Source organism: Exophiala oligosperma, assembly GCF_000835515.1.
Source record: "Exophiala oligosperma strain CBS 72588 unplaced genomic scaffold supercont1.11, whole genome shotgun sequence".
Lineage (NCBI taxonomy): Eukaryota > Fungi > Ascomycota > Eurotiomycetes > Chaetothyriales > Herpotrichiellaceae > Exophiala > Exophiala oligosperma.
The window spans coordinates 186,206-204,526 of NW_015622828.1; the positions used below are offsets into that span (position 1 = coordinate 186,206).

At 49.6% G+C, this 18,321-nt stretch overlaps 4 protein-coding genes across 4 annotated transcripts; 2 read left to right on the plus strand and 2 right to left on the minus strand.

Annotated features, from left to right (window-relative positions):
• Window positions 1–151: 151 nt before the first annotated feature.
• Window positions 152–1,490, plus strand: PV06_09783 (uncharacterized protein; the record flags this gene model as incomplete). Its single annotated transcript, XM_016411256.1, has 9 exons — window positions 152–192; window positions 246–277; window positions 331–355; window positions 405–472; window positions 521–720; window positions 770–948; window positions 1,001–1,178; window positions 1,229–1,317; window positions 1,370–1,490. 9 exons carry the CDS (start codon window positions 152–154, stop codon window positions 1,488–1,490), a joined length of 933 nt encoding a protein of 310 aa, XP_016258010.1.
• On the minus strand, window positions 1,256–4,014 carry PV06_09784 (uncharacterized protein; the record flags this gene model as incomplete). Its single annotated transcript, XM_016411257.1, has 6 exons — window positions 1,256–2,195; window positions 2,249–2,322; window positions 2,374–2,450; window positions 2,497–2,635; window positions 2,687–3,763; window positions 3,815–4,014. 6 exons carry the CDS (start codon window positions 4,012–4,014, stop codon window positions 1,534–1,536), a joined length of 2,229 nt encoding a protein of 742 aa, XP_016258011.1. The 3' UTR covers window positions 1,256–1,533.
• Window positions 4,015–11,347: 7,333 nt separating this feature from the next.
• PV06_09785 (uncharacterized protein) lies at window positions 11,348–12,816 on the minus strand. Its single transcript, XM_016411258.1, has 3 exons — window positions 12,377–12,816; window positions 12,156–12,320; window positions 11,348–12,106 (listed from the first exon to the last, which is right to left on the minus strand). Exons 1-3 carry the CDS (start codon window positions 12,500–12,502, stop codon window positions 11,768–11,770), a joined length of 630 nt encoding a protein of 209 aa, XP_016258012.1. The 5' UTR covers window positions 12,503–12,816; the 3' UTR covers window positions 11,348–11,767.
• A 2,792-nt stretch (window positions 12,817–15,608) lies between these two features.
• On the plus strand, window positions 15,609–17,827 carry PV06_09786 (uncharacterized protein). Its single transcript, XM_016411259.1, has 2 exons — window positions 15,609–17,297; window positions 17,352–17,827. The coding sequence occupies exons 1-2, from the start codon at window positions 16,250–16,252 to the stop codon at window positions 17,423–17,425; spliced, it is 1,122 nt and encodes a 373-aa protein (XP_016258013.1). The 5' UTR covers window positions 15,609–16,249; the 3' UTR covers window positions 17,426–17,827.
• Window positions 17,828–18,321: the final 494 nt, after the last annotated feature.

The window sequence follows — 18,321 nt, forward strand, 5'->3', positions numbered from 1 at the left end:
ACAAGTCCATAGATACAACCCGTATACGTCGACCATACATCCTCCAGGGTCTCTCAGACACTGCTGTTGCAAAGCCTGTCATCTCCATTGTCACGTACACCGGCGTCGCAGTCCACGTTCTTGCTATTCTTGTGAAATAAAGTCGTTGAAGATGGCAACGTCCAAGGCTCAAGGGCAACCGTTCTGGCTTGGGTGAGCATTATAATCCAGAGACCATTCTTGAGGCATGATCTAACAATGAACAGTGGTGCCGCTGCTGCAATGGCCGCTTGTTGCAGTATGCACTGTCTCCGTTCCGTTCCAAAAGACCAACGCTGACCATGGTCGCAGCTCATCCTTTAGATCAGACAAAATAGTAAAATTTTAACAATCTCGACATATTCCAGTACTAATCACTGTTGCAGCCGAATGCAAGTCATCTCGACGAGACAGAACATGTTTAGAACCCTCATTCAGTTCGCGACTCGTGATGGTAAATGCTGAATTGCAATGGACCTTGGGCGTGGCTGAATCTGTCCAGGAATTCCTTCTTTATGGTGGGGAATCTCAGCTTCTATTCTTCGGCAATCCACATATTCAACCGCAAGATTTGGATTATACAATTACTTTGCTCGCGAGGCTCGGCAGAGAACAGGGCAACAGCGGCTATCCAGTCCAATTGAGATCGCTTGCGCTGGGGTTGCTGGTGGATTTGCTGGATTGATTGGGAATCCCACCGAAGTCTGTACGATACACACCTTGTGAATTGTTGGCTAACGTCTGTAACCAGGTAGCCCTCGTCAGAATGTGCGCCGACGGTGCAAAAGCACCGGCTCAAAGATTCGGATACGCTCATGCATTCGATGCCCTAATCAGAATCGGCAGAGAGGAAGGCGTCGGGACCTTTACTCGAGGGATCGGGCCGAATGTTGTTCGCAGCGTCATAATGAATGTGTCGCAGATCGCCACGTAGGTTGCATGCTTGTTGTCAGATTCGGTCCGTTGGCTTACACAATTGCAGATATTCCGCTGCGAAACGTGCCTTGCTGTCGAACCCATCACTTGGCCTGAAAGATGGCATGCCGACTCATTTCCTTGCATCCTTACTTGCCGGCACTGTTGCAACTACAGCCTGCGCACCGGCCGATGTCTTGAAGAGCAGGGTTCAAAATGCTGTAACAATCGATGGAGTGAAGCCGGTTCGTAATCCCTAACTCATTCGTCGACCATATGCTGACCGATTGCGCAGAGTGTGGGCAAGATAATTGCTGAATCGCTGCGCAATGAGGGCCCGCGGTTCCTTTTCAAGGGCTGGACTCCAGCCTGGCTAAGATTGGCGTAAGTATCCAACCTGTTGCCTTCATAGCGACACGGCCACTGACTGTTCCAGTCCCAATACTGTGCTCACTTTCATCTTTCTCGAGCAACTGCAAAAGCTTGTCAATCTGTCGAGGGAAGTGAGTGCCGCTGAGAATCTTCCAGTATCTGCATCAGTCCAGAAGGCTCAATAGAAATTGGCCAAAAATCATCTTGACTCCACAGCATCTATTCGTATCATGTAACATTGGGCCAATCCAGCCAGTCCATAAACATGGTCTCATCGAGTTGGAATAGTTCTTGGGACGCACTTGCGTTATTGATGGCCTCCAAGATTTGATCATCAGTCATGTCGAAGACGTAAGGTTCAGAAGAGACATTTGGCATGTTGACTGGGGCATTGGAGGATGATGAGTAGTCGACGTTCGGGTTGCCTTGATGCATTGCCTGTTCTGAACCGCCTATGATATTGGCTGGATTTCCATCCGCTGGATTGAGAAGCGAGCTTTGCAGGATCCGACGAATATGCCTAGCAAAGAGGACTGAAAGTCCTTTGCGGTGTTTTGGGGTACTGCCAATGCGCTCAAGCACCTGAGTGGTCTCTTCAATGAGAGATCTGGCATTTGGAGCCAGCATAGTCCTGCCTCCGAAAGCAGTGGCGCCCAAGGCCAATGCAAAGCATGCTGCAAATGATACCATGATGACGGTATTATTAGGCATAGATTTAAGCCTGTTTTCACCTTGGACCGCCGCCCGCATCACATTCATTGCTGAGGCGAGACCAGCGGCTCGAAAGAACTGTTTAACGTCGTTCGAAGCTGTCGGATGATTGACAACATTACAGTATGTGGACAACTTTGTGTGGGAAGCCAGGATCTCGACGTAGGGTGGTAGCTGTCCTGTTCAAATATCAGACTGAGTTAAAATTGACTTCTCCCCGGGACACACCTACCATCGCCCTGCGTGATTTGTCGTGACCATACTGCGAACCATTGCTCGAAAAATCGGTCGATCTTGTCCTTGAGACTGGAGTAGAGTTAGCGCATAAGGCGTCGTATTTGAGAACCAACCCCTCACAATTTGACTGCGGTCGAGCCGCCATTAATGCCCTGACTCCCGTCACAGAATTCGCGAACGCCTGTGATCAGCCCCACCTAGAAAGGGTCAGCATCGCCACAATTCGGTTCACGTTGGACATACCAGATCGCGTCTCAAGACAGCAGCAGAGATAACACTACCATCCCAACGATCCGCGATATCGGAGATATGCCACGTGTCGCAACTTTCCACCAAGGGCCCAATAGGCACAGCGTAGGGTCGTCCTCTCGCCAAGCAGATACTAAAACACAATCAATCATCTCTTCATCGTTGGGATAGGAAGTGGTCGTACCCTCGATCAAGCACAAACAATGCAAGGTATACTCGTTCTCGGGTCCTCAGTAAACGACGGCCCCAAGCTGATGTTGGGTCGACATTCGGGAAGCCATCGATCTGAAGGGCTCTAGTCGCATCAATACAGTCGGCTTTTGCTATTCGATCAAGGAACCCAGCCGGACGAATAGTGGGAGAGGGGACCACGATTTTGTTCAGTGAGAGGTCCAAAGCCAGAGTGAGCGCCGCAGACAAATATGCACAAGTCTCATCATCAGCCCAGTGCTTTGCAGGCGTCATCCAAGGAATGTTGACCATGAATGCGAGCACAATCTCGACCGATCTATACTTGTTGTAAATGACGGTTCGTACAAGATGATTTCTGTGGTGAGAAAGTCGCTTCCACAGTGCCTCTGCTTTAGGTAAGAACAAAGCGGACGCGGCCAATATGGATGTAAACAAAAATGCCGACCTGGAACGTACGAATGCTGAAGTATGCAATGTCGGATCGAGGCCCCACCTAGTGTGAGATAATCGCTCGTAGAAGAACGCGAAGAGGGTGTCTGCTTCCTCTGTTGTCACCAGGCCTATCTCAATGGGATCAAGTTCCGGGGTATTGTCCAGGTTTGACATCAGCGAACCAAAAAATTGTTGTAGGTCTGCATCAGCCAGATTAGACTCGATAGATGTCTGGTGCGCAAGTGTGCCGGCCGGGGAAGTTGACATGTTTGTTGATGGAGACTGGCCCGGAAGAACAGAAGCCATGGCGAGGAGTTGTAGGGGATTATCTGCATTGTTGAGCGCGAGCTCATCTGGCTTCTCGCCCATATTCGCAGGCGATACTTCGTGAGCAGTAGGTGAAATGCCATTCTCTTTGACAGGATGTAGATTCATTCGTGGATGGACCAGTGGGGGGTGAGACGGAGAACTATGGACATTTGAAGTTGAATGCCGTCGTAGAGGCGCTGTTTGAGGAGCAGATATCAATTGTCGAAGGTCTGCTTCCACGTCAAGAGCAAGTCCAGTCGAGCCGTCCTTGGAACGTTTGATTGCCTGTTCGACTTGATAAATTGCCTTTTCCAAGCCTGTCCGCTTGCTTTGAAAAATTAGAGACCGGAAATTAATTGATCCCAAAGGGCATCCTTACTTCTTGACGCCTTTATATCTCCCAACGTGATACTCTGGAGTAACACATTGTAGGCCAGCTTGTTGACATTTCCGACAGATGGTAGCATTGGCGTCACGAGTACATTTTACTTTGCTTCGTCGGCATTCGAGGCATGCAGCTTGTTTGTTTTGAGCTGGACTCGAAGCAGCATCTTGATCGGCCGGGGAGCTAGTATTCATGCCTCGTAGTAGGCATGTTCAAGCTTTCAGCGCACGCGATTCCGGGAAAATAGAATGCGAAATAGAATCGGACCACACAAGATACAATTCCGTGTTGACTATCGCGGGATCTGATGTTGAGATGCCGAGGAACGAAAGTCGAAGTCGAAATGCAACGCTCCGTTAATTTCCCCGAAGAGCCGAAAACGGCCCCCACTGAATATCACGTGCTCCGGAGCCCCAGACCCGATAATGCGGCGGGGCATTTCGGCAGGTGCGCAGATCTTCCACCGACCGTCAACACATCTTTGGGAACTCAACAATCTCGACGTATCTAGATATCGGTCGCGACGTGCGAACACTTGCTCTTGTCATTATCATCGCGAGGATGTAGGTGACCATACGGCATGGGGTCGATGCTAATCGAAACATATGGCATTTTCGTGGGTCATCTTTGTGAGTTTCTGATAGAGAAATGATTCTTCCTTGCTTCATGTCAACGACGACTACCTGTTTGGTCTCGGCATCAGAGCTTTGAAAGCAACAACATTTGTCATACACCTGCGACGAATATTCGACAAGTCGATCAGACTGGCATAGGGCGTTGGTGTTAGAGACCTGAAAAGAAGTTCAGTTCCGTTTAGCACTCATTCCACACAGCTCTCAGACTAGCATCCAGCCAACGACCAGTTCACATCGAATCCGACTTGAATTCTACCTTCGCCAAGCTACAGATTTGTCTTCTAGAAATTCGAACATCAAGAATACATAGTGGTACACTCCGGTATCGAAGAGTCCCTCCGACCGCCATACCTGAGCGAGTGTAGCGAGCCTTGCGGCCATGCCCTTCCGATTGCTACTGATACTAACGAATTACAGAAACTTTTCATTGTTCCATCTCGGCGTGGCGTCTCGCTGCATGGATGGGTCAACATAAGCTTTGGCAGACCCTGAACATAACGCGACTACTCCATGACACGGCCATGGCTAGCCACAACCGAGCGCCACATCGGATATGTTTCGCGTTACCGAGCACTCGAGCTACTTTTATCAGAAGCGAGAGAGCATCCTTGTTCGTTTCCGTGCGGGTCAGCTCATAGCGGTATTGGGAGTGCAAGATGAGACCCTAGGTATGCATTCACCCTCCATGCATAGCTTTGATGACCTTCCGGGATGCTCGCGGGATTGCTAATCGTGAAAGACCCTAAAATTTACGATAGGTAAGTAGCGGAAGCTCTTGCTCAACAGGGCTCGCTACGTTTCATCGCCGTGCGCCATGCCAGAAATGAGACTTCTGCAGTGGATGCCAGAGGACTTGCAATGGGCAATTCGACAGCGCACAACAATCCCAGACTCGCAAAGTCATACTCGAGTTTCCAAAAGTGGAGTCTGGACTGCATTTCGTCGCTTATGTCAGTCAAAGAAGGACGTTTTCCACCCCAATCTCACAAATGGAAACAAGATTCGAGTCCCTGCATGACGGCAGCCGAGTGCATATTCGACTGCTAAACCCCGCAAGAGTCCACTACTTCAAGACGAGGCCTGCAGGGCTATCATGTCAAGCGAGCGTCGCGACCCTGAAGCTGTAGAGGTATCCACCACTGGGGTGATCGACATATAGCCAAGCTGCTGTTCCCAAAACGGCAGTCTTGACTTTCCTTATATAATACTTGCCTAGGCCCCGTCCCAGGACGGCGTCGTTTACGGGGTACCAACGTCCAAGAAAAAAATGTGCTCCATGTGTGGACTGTTCGTTAACAAATGGTGATGTCGCTGCTGCAGTGTTTTCGAATCCATTGTGAAAGAGGCAATGCTTCACGACGTCACAGAAGTAGGAGTGCTTTACAACTCGGGTCAGAGAAACCTGGACAGTGCAGACGTTTACTTGGCTCTCACCTCAAAGCGAGCTCTCGGACCCTGGAAGACTACGACGTCGGACCAAAGACGACACGGGGCCTGTGCGGAAGTTACAGTACCTGATATGTGGAGCACCTCAACCTTGACAAATCTTGAAGTCCAGTTTGACTCATCGTGCCACAAGGACGAGTATTGAAGAATATCGAACTGCCAGAGAAAGAATTTCGCAAAGACTGTGAAGCAACGACGGGCTGATTAATGTCACATGACACGCCGTTCCTGCTCAATCATGGTAGGCAATTATCCATGATCTTTCGATGTCTTGTTCAATCCTTCTTTTTGATGTGTGTCCTGCTCCTCCCATTGACAACACCAAAGCCTTTGTGTCCTATACCCTGCAGCGAGAATACCAGGCATCTCCCACATGACCTTTACCTCATACCGCATTGTCCGTAGCTGCTTACATTTCGAAAAAGAAACAAAGATACTCTCCAAAGCTTGTTTCAAGCCTCTCGAACGGGACTTGGAGTCGCAAACACTCTATCATTCTCAATCTCGAGACATCAACAAAAGATATAGCTATATAATATTGTCGCCTCGCCGGCACTTCTTGGTCCTTGCAAAATGGGACGAATAGAAACCACTTGGCGTTTCCTCATCTTAACAACTTAGACACTCACACAAACACATGAATATACCCCTTGATATTGCCCCACGACAGTGACGATCAGGGTCCAGTTCAAGATCTCGATGCTCTTTGCTGAAGGACCCTTGGAGGGATGTCCTTCGATCTGGGGTGCCACTTACCCGCTACGATCATCTGGTCCCATGTCTGGAGAACTGGAGTACATGTCGTGCTTGTTCTTTTGACATGTGGATGGATGGACACTCTTTTTCACAGGTAACAACGATGAAAGGACGTGAATCCGAACTTGATCGACAATCGACGGTCGACAATCTACAAGTGGGAATTCAAGATGGGCGAAAAGCATCAATAAACTCTTGCTCCGGTGAGTTACACTTTTGTATGCCGGGAGCTACCTTGCCTTGTCTTCTGGATACGAGGGTGAGTATTGTGGTATGATGGTAAGCAATCTTGAGTCGTCCACGGCGCATCGTCGTGCTTTGGGGACAAAATGTCAAGAGCTCGGCGACAGACCCTGGCGACACACGCGGATGCGCAGAAGACACGAGGGCTCTGATGATAGATCTTGGTCTTTCCTCGAATGGATGATAATTGTATGGTTCATCACTTCAGGTGTCGTAAATACTACCCTCGGTGAACTGTCAAAAGTAAGCACTCCCTATCCGCGAGGATGCCGTGAAACACTACAACGTAAGGTCATGTTATACTCTTTAACCCTGACATCCTGACCATGATTTGGAATCAACAAAAACGTTGTTCTTGAAGACCAGTAAGCTTGCCTCTGCCTTTTGTCTCTTGGTGGCCTTATTTTTACAACGTGTCAATAATTTCCATGCTTGTTCATTCGATCCCGTCAGCCTTCGAGTAGTCGAGTTCGAGTCAACTATTGCTGTTCGTATTCGTGCCGTCGAGTGGTCGAGTCCGAGTCATCTGTGCCGTTCACACAGTACGTGCGGCTCACCCTGCTGGACTGACAACCCTCTTGCCGGAGTGGAACGAATAGAGGTCAATCGAGGGGTAATACGAGGTTCGCCGGCCCACGTGTTGGCTGTCCGACTGTGTCAACGGAAAACTCACATGGGCCCCCGAGTCAACTTTTGGCATCCTAGCCCGGTGGGTGGTACGAGTCCGTGAGCCTCACTCAGACCCCTGGAATTGACTCGATTCCCCTGGTCCAGCACGTACTCCTTAACAAGTACTGCCGTAGATTTCCCAGGGTTTACCCAGGCTCGAAAACCCCAAAAAGTCGTACTTCTTAGGTGTGTTTCAAAGGTAGTACTCTTCCCGTAGTCCATACCTAAAGGGAATCAATGCATTTTCCACCAGTGGTTCGTGCAGTAACCAACAATCCCTACCTTTTTCCATTCCTGGAATTAACGTGCAGAGGGAACAACGGTGATTTGTTATTTGTCGAATGTTTCCCGCCCCCCTTGTCCAACGCTTGTACAAGACCGGAAAACAGGGTCCTTAGTAAGCGCAGCAATGGTGTCTTGTTCATGCTTCCGGGTAATTGTGAGCCAGTGGTATCCTGACATGTTTCGACAATGCAGGCTGTTTGGACCTGTTTTTTCCTGTGAAGGAGATCTTGCTGGGATGGACATGAACTGGCTGACTTATCGACCCTGGTCTCTGCCTAAACCCTCTCGCAAAAGAAACCGAACCTCAGGCCCTTTGAAATGCATGCTGCTAGTGTTCAGGCGGCTGGGATGTGTGATGCATGGCTTGCGACTGGGTTTGGATTTGGATTTTGCAAACTCGCAAACCTTTGGAACCGCGACGACAGTGTAAATCCGGCCCGCCTCGTATTTGTCCAGAAATCTCACTTCCATCTCGGGCCTCTTTCGCGGTAGCTTACTCCGTACGAGGAAAGTCCATATGATTTTGATTTCTTGCAGACCTTCAGTCATCCATGGGCGATTACTCTTTTCAGATGATTACAGGCGCCAGTTTGAGATGGGAGATTGTAACATGATATCAAACTTGTCCCATCTCTAGAGGACTTTCCCGGTCACTTTCGAGGTTGAGAGCTTGCTGAGTTGGCAGGAGACAATCAACGTCCCGGATCTGTAACCTTGTCAGCTGCCATAGAGATGTACGAGATAAGCTAGAAGGAGAGTCTGTAGATTAGCCATTCAATCTTGTACCCTTGCAGCCGTCCTTACCACCTTCGGTACTGACTTATCTGATAAATCAGTGTTGTACCAAGCTTCGAACGGACAATTGGCGTGCGATTAAGGGGCCATTCCAAAATCCCGACGCATGCCGCACCAGGATCAATCCCAGTTCCGTAGAGAGTCAGAAATCTGACCACGCAACCTACTGACTGCATGCACTCACTGTCTCTCTGATCCATTGGAAAGGGGATAAGTTATGTTCCAGCCGTGCTTGCGAGGAAAGATTTGATGATTTTTTCGTCCATGTATCTCCACTAGCATGCTCGCCGCTCGACTTCCAAGTTGTCCGTGCAAACACCCTCCTTCCTCTGTAGGTTCTGCAAACACCATCACCGGCGGTCAATGGCCGTCCTTCGCATTTGCCCCCAAGTTCAATCTCTTTGCAGTGAGTGACAAGACTTGCAGGTGTGACCTGCAGGTGTCGCCGGTATCGTCCGTGGGCGCGCGCTTCCACGTCTCGCTGTGTGTTCGTCAAACTGTTGTCGCTGTCCATTCGCGCAAATTCCGATACCACATTCCTCCTTTTTATTCAGCCACATTGCAACCGACCTTGACTTTGCTGTTCCACTGTCGGTTTGATTGCCGGAAGAACATGAAGTAGGCGACCTTGTCGATGGTAACATCGGGCGGACCATTCGCAGACCTTTCTTCTATTCGGGACATCCATTATGCATCCATACGGATATCTGAAAACTCACCGTTGTCTTCCTTCGCCCGGAAACCAAAGACAAGGTGGAGTGCGAGTGCCCACGATAGTTACGCGTCCTCTCTGACGCAACCCAGCGCGAAGCTGCTTTTATCACGACGGAAGGTGTCCGACTTCACGCGTCGTAGAGTTCTTGGCTGCGGCTGTTTGTTGTAGAAGGGGAAAAGGAATTTCAATACCCATCTTCCTTCGCTACTACGTACCTAGGTACGTAGCTAACACGCGCGCGAGTCCGATCTTTGACGGGCGAGCCAACATTGTCGAACCGGAGGAGGTTGTGACGATCGAAAGAGATCTTCACTGTTGGAAGAGCACAGGTAGGATGTCAGGGCTCGTCGAGCCAAGGAAGAATCGAGTCCGGCTAAATATTTCAAAACGTGGCAAGCGACATACACGCTATCGTACGTAAATATTCAAAACATCTTGATCCTTTGAGTCCTCAGGGGACTTGATGCTGTCATGGCATGTTCGCTACGGAGTAGAGTCTTTGGATCTTCGATTCGATCATACCGATAATCAAGATCAACCGATCATTCAGGGCATTGTTCCAATCTGTAAACGAAGCAGCCATCAAGGCCACCAGCGGAATTCCCCGGATACACTAGGGTGCACTGCGTCACTGCGTCGGTCAGGTATCATGTAGACTATTAGGAACGTTGACAGGATTGAACATACAGTTACGGGACACAATAGTCCATATGCTCATGCCACAGGTAGTTGAGGTACACAGTCCACCTTTCCGAACAAAGTCTACGCGACGTCGTTTAGTCATCCGAGTAGTAGTTGGCAGACTTCGGTTGTACTATACCTAAGGTACCAATCAATGAGATCAACATTGATTCTCTCGAGATGACAAAACAGGAAAGGAAGATCATCAGCCACCACTACGAAAAGCAGCCATCTGTACGCACCAGACAACACCATTGGTTGAATAGTGTATCACCACGCAGATTGCGATCAGCGATGAACCTATCCAAAGGCCGTCAGTGCTGTGCCACGAAGCATCCCCCGTTATCCGTACTTAATTCTTTCCTGGTAAGGTTCGTTGATTTGAATGAGTCGGTAAAGGCAAAAATGAATGTTGATGAGTGGAGTACACCTTCCTAGGAGGGGACAAACCTCTTATTACGGATTGCCATGCCATAAAACATAGCCCATTCTCGTTATAGCTGGCGTGCATAGAATACGATAACTCTAGCATATAGCGCAGAGAAGGAAAAAATGGTCATGATCCGCACTTTCAATAGTCGTTGATCTATCCGGGGAAAGCCGTCCTCTTTGATACGCAGTACGGAGTAAAGGAGTATAAGGAAAGGGCAATGATCATCCGCTTTCTGGAGTACCATTATCTTTGCAGACGTGTCCTAGTGACTCGGAAACTCGTGTAGTACCACTTGGAGCACACGCCGCCACTTCAACCGTGATGCCAACGAGTGCCGGTAAACCACCGGCAGGAAAAGTACTACAGGGCTCAAGAGTCTTGGGGTCAAAATGCTTTAGCCTACTAGTAGCAGGGAAGAGATGACGCCAATCTCATACTCTCTCGTCTGGAGTGCTTTCACGTGGAGAGCATATCATGAAAAACAAAAACGTTGTCAAGTAGAAACAAGACTTGCCACTCTCACTGTCAGATCATGCAATGGCTTAGATGCCTCCTTTACTCAGGAATCGGGTCAGATCCGACTACTACTGAACTATGAAAATGTGACTGTAGCATGCAGACACTTTAGGGCAGCGGAGGGATCTCCCCTTGTGCCTCGACGGGTCTAGCCCTGGTCCTCCTTCATCGGATTCGGGCTCGCTTACAAGATTATATGTACAGGATACACATCAATGGTCAAGATTGCCGATTATATGATCGACTCAGACTCATTGCTTACAGTACGATCAACTGGTGGCTGAAGTCAAAGCGACAATCATGATGGAAAACTTTGTTAGCTACCTCCTAATTAGACAGCTTTTTGTAAAAGGCCCGAGCCCATCTCATAGCAGAAAGCCAATCGATCCATAAACATCATCATACTGTTGTTTGAGCCCCCTGACACCTCTTTTATTCTGGGGCCTAAAAGAATTGAAATAACTGTGTAATTTCAACGGGACACAATGAGTTCTTCATCACGTACCCCTCCGTTCGTCCAAAATACAAAAAGGAGTATCTTTTTTCCAATCAGTCCCCATAATGAAAAGGTCAACCCCGGATGAAAATCAATCTGCCGCCGGGATTGTGTATGCAGTTACAACTGTCCCTTGCACACCAAAAACGCCAACATGATCATAGCCCTAAGATAACCAAGCCACTGCAACCCATGATTCATCCAGCCCTAACGCTATGCAAAAGAATAAAATCTCAAAGTGAATCAAGCCGCCCAGTACACATAAGAGATCTTGAGCTCATCTTCTGTTGGCGTGGGTCGCATCTGATAGGCGTGGGCTTGATACCGGAGTGAAGGCGTCCGAGTTGAAGAAAGGCACCAGGTCAAACTCTTGCGGAGACTGGCAGAGTGAGCCACAAAGCGTTGGAACTCCGACTTGTAGATTGGTGATTTCGTTGTTCAATTGCTCAATCTGGGCCTTGAGGCGGGCAACTTCCTCGGTTTGTTGAGAGTAGGAGCGTGACAGGATTTGGTGCTTCTGTTGCCATTGATTGATCTGCTCCTCGAGCTCCTTCTGGTGACGTTCCTTGCGCTCCCGATAAGCTCGTTGTGAAGAACGATTCTGTTCTCGCCTTCTCTGTTGGACGTTAGTGGTTGTAGACAGGCGGTTCAGCTCTGCGGCTCACCTCAAGCTTGTCGGGAATGGAGCTCTTGACTTGGGTGACTACGCTGGAAGTGGAAGAGACGCGTCTTTCAGGAGTTGACCGGTATGAAGCATCAGATCCTGAGGCGGACAAGCTGTCGTAAGAAGTGTCGAGTGTAGCGTAGAAATCTGCTGCTCGTTGTAGAAGCTATGAGCAACATGTCAGCACACGAGTTCAAAGAAAAGTAGAGCTGGTGAGCTGACATCATTGTAGTGAGTGGCCATGGCCTTTGGGGATTGAACGCCAGTAAAGTCCCATTGGAAGGCAGGGTCGACGGGTGAAAAGGCACCGTTCTGCTGGCTCCAGGTGTTGAGTGAGTAGTCGGTCATGGCGGTGATGAGGTATATCTTGTTGATATTCTGTATCGTGGTGTATATGGAAGTGATTGATCTTTGTCAGATGGTGTTCTGGAAGAATGGCAAATTCGAAAGTCAAAGCTGCTGGTGAAAGGGTCCTGGTCTGGGGGAATGAAGGGTCCTCTTATACCACAGTATGCAAACACAAGGCTGGCACGGGTGGAGCGAAGGAAAAGGATTGCTTCAACTCTGGTAGAATGAGAGGTTGCGAACGAGGGGCCAGGTCGTTCAAGTCCTGGCCGCGCATCCAGATATCAAGCAAGCAGAGCGGACGCGGACAGCGCCTGGAGGTTCCTGGTGAGCATGGATCGAAACAGATGGAGGGGCTTCCAAATACTATACCCAACACAGAAGGCGCACTAAGCATGCACGAAGCCCGGTCCACCTCGCAGGACCCCCTGCTAGCGGATGGCTTCGGGGTAGTAAGGCCATCAACGTTTATCAGTCAGCCGGGCCCTGGGTCATTTCATGCGTCCTTATTCACCGACCAAAACCATTCCCAGAAAGGCACAAAGTGGCTGAAGCACTACTGCAAGCTAATTGCTTTGCGAGGCCATCCACACATTCAGCCAGTTGACGCACCGACCTTTGGGTTTTCGCCGAAACAAGACGTGGGATGTTGGGCCTCCGTTATTGCTTTGATTGCTTTGTCCAGCAGTCAAAAGACTGGGAAGTTTGGGCAGCGCACACCTGAGGACACGAACACGGCAGTGGGCTTGCCAATTGCAAGGAAAGGGTATTGCTGCTTTGGTGCCCTACCACATGACGGGAGCTCCGGCTGCCTTGCCTTCATCTCTGGACGCCCTCAGGTGCTCTTTGGATGCGCATCCTCAGTAGAACTGTCGATCGGCGTGGAACGAGTTGAACGAGTTGAACCGTCCACGGCTTAACGTATTGACAGCTGCAATATTCTGGCAAATGCGACGGTGGCGTCATCATGCAACAAAAGCTGTTCTTTCAAGTCGATCGAATTGGAGGGGTACAGGGCGCCCCGGGGTGGTATGGGCGTCATCCAAAGTACCATCAGGGAGGGATTCACTTTCAGGCGGCTCACGGCGGTAGCCAGACAAAAAGTCTTCCGTGCTTCCTACAATACTCGCGTATCCGCACCGTAGATTCTTTACCGTGGGACGCTCCGGAGAGCTGCCAGCATCCCGCGTGATTGGACACCATTCAATTTAGCCTGTAACTTGTAAGATTTCACGCTTTTTACAGTACTTCGTCCAATTAAGCACCGGGTGAACTTCTGTTAACAAGCTGGTTCGCAGGGTGAATCGTTTCTTGCCTGAAGCAACAGATCAGGGGTTCCTATGTCATGATGGTTAGCCGGGTGCTGTGTCAACCTCGTCGTCCCTCACGCCAAAACCTCCTTGACCCAACTGTGGCGGTGTGCACAACCATTGTACCTCGTTTAGCTTGCTTTGTTTCGTTACACCGGGTCAAGAGGGGCGCGAGAACTCATTCCTGGTACGTACATCCTATAGGCTGCAGTATCTCTCTTTCACAGAGTATACGTCGCATTACGAAATGGCCGGAGCAGTCATGCCAGAACCATAAAATGAAAAACTAGGTATCGTGAGCAAGGAAAGGATACATAATACATGATCATGTGGTACACGGTACAGAATTCACTAATCCCCCTGTTTGAGCTCTTCTAGAGGCAACAGCTTCAGACCATTGACTCATCTTTCTGGTCGCACATCTACTGCAGCAACAATAAACTTACCATTCCCACCAAAATGTCTTTTCCGGTGCAGCTTAAGTGTCCGTAGGCATGTGTAACGATGGCCTCGACGCAGCTCGATCCTCAAGTACTGCACACGGTTGCGACGTTACAGTCGCACCCTCTTGAGCCTAATCATTTGTCCAGTCCACAGCTATAGCGGAGCCCCGTTCCAATGCTTGACACGGAAAATTCGATAATGAACCGGGACGTTTCCCCGGGCATTATTTACGCCATGCCATCGGATCAGCAGATCCGTGGAAGTTGCCGAAATACCTGCAAGAAGACGTCGTGGCGGGTCAGAAAGAAAGGATAGGCGACAGCCCTATTGCATGGTAACCTGGATCTACGTGCGTTGTAAGCTCTCCAAGTCGCTTACATTATCGTGTCTTGTTGAAAAGATGCACTCCTGAATATGGCGGAAGGCTCCATCCCAGATCATCGGATCGGTGGACGATGAACAGCTTTCATTTGTACATGTCTTATTAGTCCTGAATTATTGCGGGGTGAGACCAACAGTATGTCGCAGCCGTTGACCAGGATCGAGCTATCTGCTCTGCTTCTCTGAGCTTGATGCCATCTGGCGTTCTGTTCTTCCCGGCAATTTCTCTTCTCCTGAAAATACCTTCTTGCCGCAGCTCGCAAATCTCGATGAAGAATCTTTGAGGATTCCACGGAACACACGAGTATGGTGCCAGTCAACCTAGAACATAAAGACATAGGGCGCAATATCAGGCTATCAATATTGATGGTTGCGATGAGCCCTAGGTATCTTGTGCCGAGTAATTCCAAAAGGGGAAAAAGGTGAGAGGGTCGTGCAATGGGTCATGACGCACGCGCGTCGGTGACCTCGAATGCATCAAAATCTGGTCCCATATGATCGTGAGAAGAAAGCATATAGTACTCCGTACTCGTACTTGTACTCGTAGTTCGAAGGGAACAACTACGAGCTGAGAATTTTTCCAACGAAAGTATTCAACGTGGTTAGGTGATATTACTAGCTCTGGAGAGTCAGTACATAGAGTAGTCGAGAGGAATCTTCTTACGAGTCCATCCTCCTAGATGGAGCTAGTTTAGAGTGTCAAGGCAAGTTGACGGCTAAAAGTTGTTTTGAGAATAAACGATACGAAAAAAGTGAAGTTGATGAGCTTATGTCTGAAACCGCGGGATATGTTTAACTACCTGGTCGTACTCGTACTCGTACTCGTATAGTGAGGACCATTTTTCTAAAGGGAAGGCTAAAGGGAAGATTTGCCGATTGGTGGATTCCTGGAACTGAGGTTCTCCCATTCTGCGTGGTTGAAAATGTGTGGATGGACCACCTGAATTAACCATCTTCAGTCCTTCGCGTAGGTTCAAAGACACATGAGAAAGTCCGGAGCCCAACGTGGAATTCCTCCCACAATTATCTCCTCCGTGTATGAAGCAGCGAAGGCCGAGGCAATGGCTGGCCAGAACCTTGCAACCTGTGAATGGTCGGCTGAGTTGTCCCGCACAACCTGCAGCTGCCTCGCAACCAACAAGCGAGAGACAGAGTCACCGCTACCTTCCGGAGAACAGGAACATCTCTCTAGACTGTGACCATACGAGCGCTTTATTGATGAGAGATTACTGTCTCCCAGCCTTTTCTTCTAGAAGGAGATTTCGTGACCGCGTTGCTGATCTCATCTTCTAAAAGTCTCAGAAATTCGGTGGCAGGAGGAGGTTGGTAAATACCGAGCCAGCCAACGCAAAAACCCGTCGTCTTCTGCCCAACGTCGAGTTCATTCTCACCCATCTATTTTCCTCTGTTGTACCATTTCGTCGGTCGTTAATTCTCGAAGTTTGAAGTTTCCGTACAGAAAAGAAGATTTGGTGTTGGTGGTGGAGCGCATTGGCCGACAAGACGCCCGAGCGACTCGATCTTCCTTGCACGAGTACCAACAAGCAACCCATGCGAACAAAGGGCACAGACGACTCACCGCACTGACTTCACACTGATCCCGACGCTGCGAAACATGCGGCTGCAGCAGATACCTCCCTCACTCAGAGGCTTGGTCGCCGGACTACTCCTCCTTCAACCAATTACTGCATCCTTTATCCCCGACCTTCTGCGCAGTTTCGAAGACCTCCAAGATGTTCATAAACGATGCTCGAACCCCTGCGGGTACTACGGCCAGTTATGCTGCGCCTCCGACGAAGTCTGCTACACCGACTCCAACGATCAGGCTCAATGCGGTGCAGGCGGAGCGACCACAACCGCCGCTGGCGGACAATGGCAATACTACACAACCACCTACGTGCAGACCGACCTAAAGACGGTGACTGAAACCTTCAGTTCATACATGCCCGCCTCGACGAAAAGTTGTTCGTATTCGACGGGAGAGACGCCTTGCGGAAATGTTTGTTGTTTGTCGGGCCAATACTGCCAATCGTCCGGAGTATGCGTGGCAGTCGGTGGCGGCAGCTCTGGATACTACAGCAGTCTCTACACAGTCACCACCGTTGTCACGAATACTGCCAGTGCCCCTCTCCGACCCACCAGCAATACCTTGGTCACGGTGACAGGAACCGCCACAACTACACAGCCATTTGTAACGCCTGTCGGCACTGGCGGAAGCATCATCTACGGACAATCGACCAGCTCTGGCGGTGGATTGAGTGGTGGAGCGATTGCCGGTATTGTCATTGGCGTCATCGTCGGCATCATCATTCTCTTACTCATCTGCGCGTGTTGGTGCGCCAAAGGCTTGATTGATGGCCTGCTGGGCATCTTTGGGCTCGGTCCTCGACGAAAACGAACGACGGAAGAAGTCTATGTCGAGAGACACTCCCACCGATCAGACCGTCATGGCGGCGGCGGACGGACATGGTTTGGCGCAAGACCCAGGAGAGACGAAGTGGTCGAGGAGAAGAAGAGAAGAAGCGGCATTGGCACAGCTGGGTGGGTTGCTGCGGGCTTGGGTACTTTGGCACTGTGGCTCGGCCTCAAGAGAAGAAATCGCAGAGACGACAAGAGCGATGTGAGCTACGACAGCGCCTACTACACTGACTACATGTATTCCAGTAAGTGATAGTTCACATCTCCCCCATGGAGCAATCCCACTAACTCGGTTGCAGGTGCAGAGAGCTCTTCTGATGGGAGGACGAGGCGGACTGGCAGATCGGCATCTCGATCTCGATCCAGGAGGTGATGGGGAGTATAGATGAGATGACGTACGGAGTAGACGAGACTGTAAATGATTTTCCTCTGATGGGTTAGCGAACATGCATTTCATGGGATAGGGTCAGCGATATTGGATTTGACACCGAGCATTGGGCCAGAAGTATTTTGTGTTAATACTCCGTACTCCAACTTTGGACGAGAATTGTGTATATGGTATTCAGAGTACGCGGTAGTGATGAGGTGAAACTGGAAGTGAAGGGAAAAGGACGGGACGATTCGGTCAATGACCGTTTGTACAGCCAGTCAATCAGTATTGACGTTGGCATTGACGATGGTATCAAGGACGACAGAACCTGAGTCATTCCAGATCAATCGAATTGAGAAGAAAGAATACTCAGTGAAGTAGTGAATTAACCTGTCACTCATCAATTACATCAATTCCAATTCATCTTCTCATAAGGTCAAGACATTTCACTTATTCCTCACTTCATCTTTTCACCCAGTGATATGTCCTCGTAGATACTTGCTATACAGACATAACTTTTGTACCGAGGTAGCACAATTCTTCGGGACGCCGAGTCAGCTGCAGGGTCAAGAAAATCTCCGTCATTGTGCCTAGAATACGAGACGGTCATAGGATCATAACTACCTAGAGCCTAGAGTGCGCGCCATCGCCATCTCCAAGGCCCCCCAATACCGGTGCTCGGCACTCCATAAGGTACAGTAAAGAGACACTGACAGGACTCACTACTCCCTATTATACCCACTCAACTCACCCCTAATTGTACTCGTACTGAGACCCAGGGCGTCAATCGTTAGGGCTTTTGGTACGGAGTACTTGTTCCTCTCACTCCGTCCTTGTCCCCAGCAAACCAAAGCCGTTCTTCACCGCCAAGTCGGGACGTCTCCACCATTCTCATTCTT